At 33.8% G+C, this 12,517-nt stretch overlaps 1 protein-coding gene across 1 annotated transcript; it reads right to left on the bottom strand.

The window, feature by feature from the left end:
* Positions 1 to 1,424: 1,424 nt before the first annotated feature.
* On the bottom strand, positions 1,425 to 3,384 carry LOC133033916 (protein neprosin-like). Its single transcript, XM_061108981.1, has 6 exons — positions 3,223 to 3,384; positions 3,032 to 3,124; positions 2,880 to 2,945; positions 2,471 to 2,629; positions 1,967 to 2,104; positions 1,425 to 1,796 (listed from the first exon to the last, which is right to left on the bottom strand). The coding sequence occupies exons 1-6, from the start codon at positions 3,382 to 3,384 to the stop codon at positions 1,425 to 1,427; spliced, it is 990 nt and encodes a 329-aa protein (XP_060964964.1).
* Between the last annotated feature and the right edge of the window lie 9,133 nt (positions 3,385 to 12,517).

Genomic DNA, 12,517 nt, shown 5'->3' with positions numbered 1-12,517 from the left:
TGTAAAAAGTTCAGGGGACAAAAATATTAATTGTCTTTCACGTAATCAGCAACTAATAATTTTATTAATAATTAGTTGTCGCTCTTAAAAACTTTAGGAGTGGTGACATCTAACCCCACACTAGAATTTTTTTTTCTTTTAATCACAATAAAATTTCTCACTAAACATAAAAAATTATGCAATCAAAAAATTATTTCAGAGCAATTTTTTTTCCAAAAAGGAATTCATTCAACTAAGACAATTACAAAGAAAATGGCTCATCAAACCGAAAAGCTTGATGAATACAAGGAAGTACAACTCCAATCCACATAGCACTAGCTTTGATTAACAAAGCTTGATTGGCTAAAATGTGAGCCACAATATTGGTTTCTCTAAACAAACCCAACACACTAGGATGTTGCAACAATAAATGAATTTGATGGGGTAATACGTCAATGTCCCGACAACTAGCTTCACTTTCCTTAATCAGTTAAATCGCCCTCAAACAGTCAATCTCCACACTAAACCTTTTAGTACCATGTTGAATACTAGCCAATAACCCTTCTTGAACGCCCATTAATCAGCCAATAACCTTTCTTGCTGCAAAAACTTAGCTGCCACAAAGACGACGGTTTAGTCAGAACAACACTTATAATGGGTTTTTTAACTTTTAACAACACTTTTATGTGATACAGGGCAGGCCCACCCACTCCAAGGGCCAAATAAAAAAAATTATTTTTAAAAAATAAATATTTTTTAATAGTATTTAAAATACCATCTATTTTTGTAATAAGATACAGCTCAGGGTCGGTCCTGATGTGATATCATCAATATTATTATTGGACAATATTGTCTCACATGGATCAAATATTGTAAAATATTGAGTCATATATAAGAAAATGAGATACTCCACTCATCACCAATTAGTTTTGAGATAGAACCTCATTATTCTTAATAATTATTTCTTTTTAATCTAATTTTCATACTTACTCACCAAAAAAATTGTTGTCACTAAAGTTAACCTTTTTTGTATTACCAAAAATATTGCTACATGCAATTACTTCAATACTAATTAATGCACTCTTCAATAATAATAATAATAATAATGTTAATGTGCTTTTTTTAAAGCGACATGTTTTAACACCCCAAAAAATATTTTATTAGGGATGACAATATCGCCCCAATTAGACGCAAAAATTGGTCAATTTCATCCTTTTTTGGAGAAATAATTTTAAATATAAAGTTGCAAATATTTTCAAATATAAACTAATCACTCAATTATTTGAGAGGAAGATAATAAGTTTTTTTTTTCTTTTTGCGAGAGAAATAAAATAATATCGTAATTGTGCCTTTTTGTAAATCAAGTCTATTAAAAATGAATGTAAAAACAACAATGTTGATAATATGTTTATTTATTTTTTACATTGAGAAATTACATAAATATATCATTTAGGGCCAGGTCCTCCATATGTCATAATATGTCGAAGTTCACTTCTAAATCCCCAATCTTCAACTTCATAAAAGTCAACATCCACCGAATATTTTAATGTGTTTGTAGCATCTTCTTCTGTCTTATGTGCCTCATTGATAGTTGTTAAGAATTTACAATATGCATCATCTGCAGTATTCCCTTTCAAAAGCCAACCAGAACCCATCGGAGGACCAAGTAGACCGGGTGGACTGTAAGTCTCTCCTCCCCATTCGACATATGTAGCCAAATCTTTTAAGCCACCATCACTAAATATTTTTGATGGCCAATATCCAATTTCATTATACTTATTTCCGAGCTCAAGCCACCAATTTCCGGTAACTTGATCCTATTATATCATGTCAAAATGTGTAACAATATATTTTAGCACAATATTCCAAAGGAGAAATTATTTCAATTATAATAGAGAAGTTTAATGTTAAATAACATTAGGAGATGTTATAACAAGAGCAAAAGAATAATAATAAATTAAGATTTTCAAAAAAAAAAATTATTTACCTTATAAACAAAGAAATTCACTACTTGTGAAGAATTTCCACCAGGATGGGATTCCGGTAGAACTTGATCCAAAGGAATTTCAGTACTAACTATCACGAATCCCGGACACAACGTATTAAAACAAGATACTTCACCTGCCTATAAGAATAAAATTTACACATAAATTACACAAAAAATAGCCTTTGAAATTTTCTACTTTGTCATTTTGCAAAATAATATTAAAAAATAGAAATCTCGACTAATTACACATAACTAAAAAAAACTTATTTATCATCAAGAAAACTCTTGGAATAAATATATAGATATAGGAGAGTTAACCTTAAAAAATGTGAATAACCGAGTATTGTGATCGCCATATAAAGTAGGATTAACCTGAAATAATAATAATAACTAAACAAAATCTTATAAGATATTACTTAGTAACTATAATGTATCTCAAAAACTTAGAGTTTATATACTTTTGAGCGATCTATGAAACAAAAATACATTGAGAAAGAAACTTACTGTCCAACCAACTTGAATAAAATCATTTCCATTTTGTATTTTCATTTGACCTTTACTATATTGTGAGCCACTGACATTATCGAGTGTGAAAAAACTTGCAGTTGTTCCACTTCCATTGTACTTCTTTTTAGGATCAGGCTTTGTATGAACAATCGATTGCTATTATTCAATTTCAAATTACAATTATACTCAAATCATGAAAAATACTAATTAATACGTCCAAAAATAAATCGAATCTAAAGCAAAATACTTACATGAACACCTGCATTTTTCGATGTGAGGGAACTAATTCTTGAAGAATGGGCCTTTGTAAGCAATTTAGCTTTAATAAGATCTTCTTTGGTCAGTCTCTTTATTGGGACGGTTCAGTTGGACATCTTTTACTCTTAAATTTACTTTTTATTGATACATGCCTCTCTTTATTTGTAGGCTTGTTTTCATTCATCGCCCCCTTAGGACGAGAAGAAGGTCTCATCTACAACAAAAATAATATTTACACGCATTGCATAAATATATGTATATATGTATAAAAATTATACATATTGAGTATAGGAAAGAAACCTGAAAATCGTATTTGTGATTCTTTAGTAAAGGATGGTCAAACGCTGGTTGTTCATAAAAATTAACACAATCATAAATATCTCCACTCTGTGTCTGTACATCACACGAAATAAATTATTTACATTTATATACATTTGTATAAATAATATCAAAGAAGAGATGTTATGAAGATGAAAGAAAAAAAAAAGTACTTTTATAATTTTGATTGATGATTTATTCAATCTCTCAAGTTGGTTTTCTATTTCCAACTCTTCTTCTCTTGATAATTCCATTGATTGTGCTTTAACTTCATAAGGATATAATGAAAGTGTACACAATACAATAGCAACTATCAAAACCCCCCTCATATCCATATCTAAGTAATAGATTTGATCTATGGAGAAAAAAAAATTATTCAAAATATTAGTCAAAGAGAATATTTAATTAAAAAATGTAAAACAAAATCATAATGGAAATCTAAAAAGAAAAGTGAAAGATAAATCATACATGGTGAATGAGAGAGTTTTGATAGTGTTAGAAAATGAAGAAAAAAACTTTATTTATAGATAATGAAATTCTATAAGGTAAAAAAAAAAACTAATTGAAAAGAAAAATAAGATTTAACATTCCAAAGTCCTTGGAAATTTCATTATAGAATATGCTAAAAAAATATTCTTTTTTTTTTCCTAATTTAGGCAAACTTATTATTTCTTTCCAAATTAATTGTAATATAGATAGCTACAAAAATTATACAAAATTATACATCTATGACTAAACATATTCTATTTCTTCTTCTTTTACTTTGTAGGGAAAACATTATTTCTTTCTAAATAAATTGTAATGCAAGAACATAGATAACTACAAAAGAAAAAAAAAACATATTTATATTTACAAAATATAAAATTTGTTATAAAATAAATGAGAAGAAAGAAGAAGATAATGAAGAGAGAAATAGAAAGTGAATGAGAAATTCTCAGTTGTTTATTCTAATGGGATGAACCTCTATTTATACAAAAGTATTGACTAAAAGAATGAGAAACTAAATTAATATGTAATAAAAGAAAATACAATCAAGCATTAATGGTGATAATTAATATGGTGATTTGGACATCCATAAATAATATTTCATAATACTCTCCCTTGGATGTCCATAATAATTGGCTCAATAAAAATCTTGCTGAAAAACTTGGTCAAAAGAAAAAGAGTGCAGTGTAAACTAACTCCTCCTCATTTAGGCATTCATGGAGATCTTCTAATCGACGAATTTCGATCTTGTCTGTCGTGTTCTCAAATATAGATGTTGGTGATAACTTTGTGAGTAAGTTTGCAAGATTGACATTTAATTGAATTTGTTGAACACCAATATGTATTTTCTTAAAATGTATAAAGAAGAATTTGGTGAAATGTGTTCTAATTCTATCTCCTTCAATGTACCCTCCTTTTAGTTGAGCGATGCAAGCAGTATTATCTTCATAGAGAACTGTTTGTGTTGATACTTCTTTATAGAGTGCAATCTATATGTTTCCCGAATATGCTATATCAGTCTAATTATCATGACTTGATATATTATATATTTAAATGTACAACTAGTACATATAATAAGTCATTTCTTGTCACTTTCATAACTAGAAAAAAAATTATACATCTAGGTACATACAAAGATATTTTACTACTCCAAGTAGCAATTGTATGTAAGACTTCTTCAAGAAGCTTTTCAAATAATCATTTTGTGATTCTTTATCACTTTGATTATATTGGATCACTAACAAATATTAGTAAATTATATATTTACTTCTGGGAATATGCAAACTGAATTAAATAGTAAATATATATACATATCTTGTACCAACAATAGTTTGAAACTATTGATTTCAAAAAATAATAAAATATGTATATATTAATTTGCTTCTAGCATTACCAATATATGTAAAATTTATATTCTTTGAAATAAAATTTTATGTCCATTCATTCTCTTCAAGGAATGATATTTAGATATTCTAAATGTACAATAAATTTGTGATATACTAAAAGATATATACAATTCACATTCTATTCAATAATCAAATATACTTTTATCTTGATTATTAGTGTGTCCGTACTACAGGTACGCGACTACTATTATTCAATCCACACATGGTATATAGATTTCATGCACTTTGATTGTGTGTGGTATTTCATCTTTCGGTTGTTTCCACTTTCTTCTGGAAATATTTGAGTAGTAAATAATGTCATCGATTATTTAAAATTATTGCATTCACTTCAAGGAATGACATTGAACAAGTAGAACATCATTATAAATTTCTTAAAAATTTATTACTTGGTTATCCATAAAAATATAAGAAATTATTCAGCAATTTCGTTTACAATATTTCAAAGAATATATGTATATAGTTTTTGCATAATCTTCAAGATGTATGCAAAATTTGATCTTTAATATATGTCACATGCAATAATGTCCAATATAAATATTGCAAGTAATAACAATGTATAATAACATGACTAATATACGAACAATTTTTAAAAGTAATTGAATTTAATTCGCATCATTCTCTGCAGTGAATGATGAACAATAAATACATGTCTCATATATTTAAATAACATTAGTCATGTTCATTGTTATTCTTATACTTTATTGTTTCAATGCAATTTTCTTAACATTTTTTTTTTGGGTATTCAAAACCCTCTATAAAATTACATCAACAATAATTATTTTTAATAATTCTTTAGTTGTATTTACATAAATACAATATTTTTTTTTTACAAATATAAAATAATTTCTTCGCCGAAATTGAACCACAAGCTAGCTTCGCAGGAAAAGGGAATAGAACCCTAACTCTGCTTGAGAAGTGATGTGATCAGTACATGATTACTCACCTCACAAACAACACAAACTAAAGAGATTAATCAAGAATAGTGTAAAGCAAATGAAAGTTGAGTAATGCAGCTATGAACAATTGCCACTAAACCAGTAATAAAACCAGTAGCAAGAACCAGAATTTGAACAAGGATAAATAAGCAATTAAGAGCAATAGAAATAGGAGAGAAAGATCAAACACAGTTAAGTTTACGAGGTTCGAACAAGTGATGATGAATCACTTGCCTACTCCTCGGCCAGAACAGCCCCAATGGCTTCAATCTTTATTGATGCTAGAAGAGAGGATTACACAGTTGTTTACAAAGTGTTCTTGACACATTCACTCATGAAGCAAAGCTTCAATTACAAAACAACTCATCTCACCAAGAATCCCTCTCTGTTACACACTGAACTAGTACTCAAAAACTCCCTCTTGCTACCCGAATGCTATAGCAATTGACTATTTATAGCCTTTTATGAATGTCCGATCCTAACTGTCATAACTGACAGTTAGGTAAAACCGTTAGGGGCAGTTGGAATGTGTTAGCCAAAGATGTCTATTTCTCTATTAGTGGCCAATCACAACAAGAAGAAACTCACACATGGTTGTCACCAACCCGAGAAGGAAATGAGTGAAGATGGGGGAAGATGAAGACAATGGAGATGAGTTTTAGAAGAAGCTGTTGCTGTATTTTTAAACACTACGCAAGTATACGCAATCAAGTAGTAAATCTCACACAGGTGAGGTCGATCCCACAGGGAATTGGATTAAGTACCACTAAATTATACTTATGATTCTATTCGGTAAATCGAAAGCAAGTATGATTTAAAAACAGTAAAATATGAAAGAAATTCAGAAAACTTAATAACACAATTTAAAGTTGAGCAAGATGAGACAATAGGGAGGAGAATCCTGTTGTTGTTTACCCAAATCGTTAATGCTTAATTACTATCCTATTCTTGGAGTGAATGACAGATTATGAAATAACCTAGCTCCTTTCAGATCTTCTAGATTCTAAATCACATGTTATCTAATTAATTCCTTAATTAAACTAACATAAAATCAGCATTAAGCAATAATATACTCGTCACATAAGTCATGCAAATACTTTCGTTTCACATAGAACATTGATTATCTTAATTTTAGCATTCTCAATTCTCACTTTTCAGATTTTGAATTGAGATCATAGAGCATGCACAAGGTGATCAATCTTAAACATGAAATTAAGAACAAACTAAGATAATTTCACACACAAGAATTGAGGAATGGTAATTAAACATTAACTAGGCAAAACATTAAACAACAATCATCATCCTCCCTAAATGGGAAATTTAGTTCAGAAATAAATCCATAACCATTCCTATAGCAATATTCAACATAAATAAATTAAAGAGGAATAAAGAAAAGAACTGTTGGTGGATGAATTCTGGATCTTCACTTGAATCTCTATGCTCTTCCTGCCGCTCTCAGCTGTGTTTTAGGGTTCCAAATCGCTCTCCCAGACTTCCAATCGCAGTTTTCTATTTATAATTGAAATTTAGGGTTCGATGGACGAAAATGCCCCTGGTCCGTACGGGATCTCGCCGCGGCCAAGCTTCCTCTCGCCGCGGCGAGAATATTGCAAAATTGGGTGCTCTCTGTATCTCGTAACTCGCCGCGGCGAGCCTCTTCATCGCCGCGGCGACTGAAGCCTTCTGAATTCTCGAGATCTAGCCGCGGCCAAGTTGTGTTTAGCCGCGGCCAGATATGCACAATTGCTCAAAAATTGAGTTTTCTTCGGCTCAGCACGTCTTTTAACGAATTTCTGCACCCGAGACCTCTTTTATTCCAAAGAACCTGAAAACATAGAAAACAAGCGTAATTCCGTCCCAACACAGCTAAAAACGCACATAAATTGGATCCAAAACATAGGCTAAAAATAGCCTAACAAACTCCCCCAAACTGACTCTTTACTCGTCCCCGAGTAAACTAAGACTAAACTAAAAAAAAACTGACAATGATAGCTGAACTTTCCAACAATTTAATTGTTACCACCACCTGCACAACTTCAATCCATCAATAACCAGAATTTCAACTTGCCAACTCTAAGAACTAAGTTGAATGTGCACTTTACAAGTAAGTAATTCATACAAACATAAAGCATCGCAATTTCCATCAATATCACAACTGTTCTAACTTTCCAACATCCCACTAACACATGATCAATAAGTTTGAATGACATACCTCTCTCCACTAATGTTGACAAATTTCTATTTGGAATCAATAGGTCTTTTTCGGTTAACATCACATGGCTTAGGTACATGGGTAGGTGAGAAGTCATTTAGGCTATACTATACCATAAGCACTATTAACCAAGCAAGCGTAGACATTTATTTTGCTTTCTTTCCATATATCCCAAAAACAGAAATAAGAGATTGCAATTTTTCTTATGTGTGTACCTCATAATTTTCTTAACTTTTTTTTTCTTCAAGAAGACACATTTTTTCTTCTTTTTTTTTTCCATAGGCACAACACACAATATTCTTATTTTTTTTTCAATCTCTCATTCCTACACTTTATATTTTTTTTTTTTCACTTACAGCACTTATTCCCCCCAAACTTGCTTCAAGGCTCATGGCATAATAAGGTATGTTCAGGGTAAAAAAAAAAAAAAATTCAAGATAACGCTCAGTTAAGTGGTGAAAATTTTTTTAAACAGGCTAAGGCTCAACTTTGGGTATACTATGGTAAAAAAAATTCATAGGCAGGCTTGAAAGGCTCAATCGTTCCAAAGAAAACTTGCCTAAATCACTTTCCAAACAAAAATCATCAAGGATTTCGCTTCAAGAGAGTATGTCAAACAAATTCTATTCCATGTTCAATCAGTCATTCCACAATCCAAATAGAACACAAGTGATATGTGAGAATAGCAAATGTTTTAAATCTACATGAATCACTTCCTAGCACACATCCAATTTAATTCAAACAGTTGCAAGTCAAGCACACAGTTATGTTTTAATCCATTGCACAAGTGAATAACAACAATTCAATCCATCTTTCAATTTAGCTATCACGCAAGACTAAAAAAAAACTAAAACAAACTAAACTAGAACAAATAAACGCGAAAAAATAAAATAAATTAAGTTCCCCCCCCCCCCAAACTAAAATGCACATTGTCCCCAATGTGTGAAAATTAACCAGGGTGAGAGAAACTTACCTGAGCCCCTTAGAAGGGGTTTGGCGGCGGTGGCTGGTCATAAGGGTTGAAACGGGGTGGCATGGCAAAATAGTTCGGTTCGTCCACACCGATATTCATCCTCGTGACAAGTGTATTCAATTGAGCCACTTGCTGCTCATCGAAGGTACTCCTCTGGGCCATGTAATTTTGCATATGCATGTTTTGCTGAATCAGATAATTCAGCTGATCGTGAGTGTACTGCATGGCAGGGTCAAGAGGCCCGACAAGACGTGGTGGTTCGATGTCCTCACGTTCCTCTTCTTCTCTTGCCGGAGGACCTCTTTGAACTGGCGGTTGACCATGAGGATGAGGAGGTTTGAAGCGAAGAACAGTCGCCAAGTTAATAGGGCGCTGTGGCGGTGCCTTTGTATCATATGAGTACTGTGGTACCCCATGTTTCTCACATAGATCAGTGATTAGTCCAGCCAACCCAAGTCCTCCACCAGAAGATCCCTCAACCATAATGTCAAAGGTCACTCGAACGATATCCCCCACACTCAAATTATACCCTTTCAAATGCCGTAAACCCATTTAATTCTGTCCATTTGAGCATCAGAAAAATGCTTGTTGGGGAGCATCCTTGCACTAACAAAGTAAAGCCAAGCCTTGGCCACTGGGTTGAGTTCACATCGGTACAATTGGTATGGTTCTCCATTAAGCTCATGGAACCTAAGGCCAGGATACCCTAGAGTCTCAGCAATATCCACATAATTCAAACTTCTCTCATAAAATTGTCGTTTCAAGGGTTGTTCTTCCACAGTGAAAGTTTGGAGGTCATAAAGGGCATGAATATCGGCTGTGGTAGCAGGCACTCTAACCCCCCTAACTCTAACTTTGCCCTCTTCTCTTTCAGGCCAGTTGGCTAAAAATTCCAAAGCTAGAGTTTGATTACCACGCTCAGTGACATCTACGAACTTAGTCCACTGCCTATGTAGGATTTGATCCCTAATAGATGCAAAAGCAGGGGGAATGTTGGCAGTTTGGTTTAGGTTGACAATGTCTATCCCTCTATCTTCAATGAATGCCCTATCTTTCAATTTCAAAAACCGCTCTTGAGCCTCCATGTTGGTAAACCTAACTCTATCAAGATTAGAGCGTCCCCTAGATGGGTTGGATGATGAAGCTCCCTCCTCATTAACCCTTGACCTCTTTGGACCCATAGCACCCAAATTTTTTTCTAACTCTCAAGATTTTTTCAAAATTTCGACAGCACTTCCCCTTAAAAATTGACTTCCCGGGATTTAAATCCCCTTCAATCTAACCCAATTCTATTCACACAATCAATTTCAACAATGTATATAGCAAAAATCCCAAATATCCACCAAATAATCCAAAACTATCCAACAAATTCACAAATTCTTCAATAAAAATTGGAGTGGAAGTCTTAGAATCAATACCTCAATGACAATTCTTCCTTTAATCATCCTCCATTGTTGACATCTTGAAGCTTTTGAGAAAGAAAAGGATGAATAAGGTTTTTTTAATATTTTGGGTGAGGTTTGAGGGATTTGGGGTTGATTTTGAGTGGGAATTAGTGTTTAATGAGAGAAATAAGGGTTTAGGATGATTGTTGATGAAAGTTTATGGTTAGATTTGGTGAAAAGGAGTTTTGAATGGGATTAGATGAAGAAAAAATGGTGAGAAGGAGTGTTTTCGGCGTGGAGAAGAGAGGGTTTGAATGTGGTGTTTGATTTGAAATGTTAGGGATTTGGGATTTAAAAAGGGAAACTGGCCACTCTCGCCGCGGCGACCTGTAGCCTCGCCGCGGCGAGAATTCGTGAAAATAAGGTACTTTCTGTAAGGCCAATCTGGCCGCGGCGGTATGTCCCCTCGCCGCGGCTAGAAATCGCCAAAAACAGCCTCTCTCTGTAAGACCAATCTGGCCACGGCCATACATCCCATGGCCGCGGCCACTGACAAATTTTTTTTTTTTTTTTTTTCAGTAACGAAAAAGAATGCTCAACAAGAAAAATAACAGTAAACTTAAAAAGAGTTCAACTAAATCAAAAGAACACTTGGGTTGCCTCCCAATTAGCGCTAACTTTATCGTCGCTCAGCTAGACGTTGATCGAGATCTTCAAAGTGGCGCCAGAATCATGGCGGACTTGGTTTGATCAAATTGACCTCCCAAGTAGAGCTTTAATCGCTGTCCATTCACTTTGAAAGTATTAGGACTTTCACCTTTTAGTTCCACTGCTCCGTAGGGAAACACTTTGATCACCGTAAATGGCCCTGACCACCTTGATTTTAATTTACGAGGAAACAACTTTAGTCTTGAGTTAAAGAGTAGAACTTGTTGACCAGGTTGAAACTCCTTTCTGACTAGATTTCTGTCATGCCATCTCTTAGTTCTTTCCTTGTAAATCTTGGCGTTTTCATAAGCTTCATTTCGAAATTCTTCCAACTCATCCAACTGTAGTAGTCTTTTCTCGCCGGCAGCCTTTTAAGTCCATGTTTAGAGTTGTCATTGCCCAATAAGCTTTGTGTTCTAACTCCACCGGTAAATGACACGCCTTTCCAAACACCAACCGATATGGTGACATCCCTATTGGCGTTTTGAACGCTGTTCTGTAAGCCCACAATGCGTCATCCAACTTTCTTGACCAATCTTTCCTTGATCTCTGCACCGTTTTCTCCAGAATCATCTTTATTTCCCGGTTAGAAATCTCAGCTTGACCATTACTTTGCGGATGATAGGGGAGGGCAGTTCGATGACGAACACCATACTTTGAAAGGAGTGCTTCGAACTGTTTGTTGCAGAAATGACTCCCTTCATCGCTTATGATCGCTCGGGGAGTACCAAACCGTGTGAATATATTCTTCTGAAGGAACCGAAGAACTGTTTTTCCATCATTAGTTGGTGTTGCTGCAGCTTCTACCCATTTTGATACGTAATCCACAACTAGTAAAATGTATAGATTGCTAAACGATGAAGGAAAAGGACCCATAAAGTCTATCCCCCATACATCAAACAACTCTACTTCCAAGATTCCTGTCAAAGGCATTTCGTTTCTCCTTGAGATGTTTCCTGTACGCTGACAACGATCACATGCCTTCACAAAAGTACTAGCATCTTTGAAAAGCGTTGGCCAAAAGAACCCGCTTTGCAACACTTTTGCAGCTGTTCTAGTTCCACTGAAGTGTCCCCCACATGGTAGAGCATGACAGTGATTAAGAATAGAGTACATCTCCTCTTCAGGCACACACCTTCTTATTATCTGATCTGCACAGTGCTTGTAGAGGATTGGCTCTTCCCAATAGTAATGTTTTACCTCGGAAAAGAATTTCTTTAATTGTTGACGAGATAGCTCAGGAGGAGTGACATTAGCAGCTAAGTAGTTAACATAATCAGCATACCATGGTACCATAAGACTTTCCCTCACACTAAAGAGTTGTTCATCGGGAAATTGTTCATTTATTTGTACCTCTTTCGTA

This window comes from Cannabis sativa, chromosome 2, assembly GCF_029168945.1.
Source record: "Cannabis sativa cultivar Pink pepper isolate KNU-18-1 chromosome 2, ASM2916894v1, whole genome shotgun sequence".
In the NCBI taxonomy this organism is placed as follows: domain Eukaryota; kingdom Viridiplantae; phylum Streptophyta; class Magnoliopsida; order Rosales; family Cannabaceae; genus Cannabis; species Cannabis sativa.
Note: the sequence above shows the minus strand (reverse complement) of the source record. Positions and strands in the feature narration are given on the sequence as shown.

Excerpts from the sequence above, each read along its gene's own strand:
- LOC133033916 (XM_061108981.1), bottom strand. The coding sequence starts at position 3,384 with ATGGATATGAGGGGGGTTTTGATAGTTGCTATTGTATTGTGTACACTT. Across the intron at positions 2,946-3,031 it reads ATCACAAATACGATTTTCAG|ATGAGACCTTCTTCTCGTCC; the intron begins GTTTCTTTCCTA and ends TTTTTGTTGTAG. Across the intron at positions 2,105-2,470 it reads TTATTCAAGTTGGTTGGACA|GCAGGTGAAGTATCTTGTTT; the intron begins GTAAGTTTCTTT and ends TTATTCTTATAG.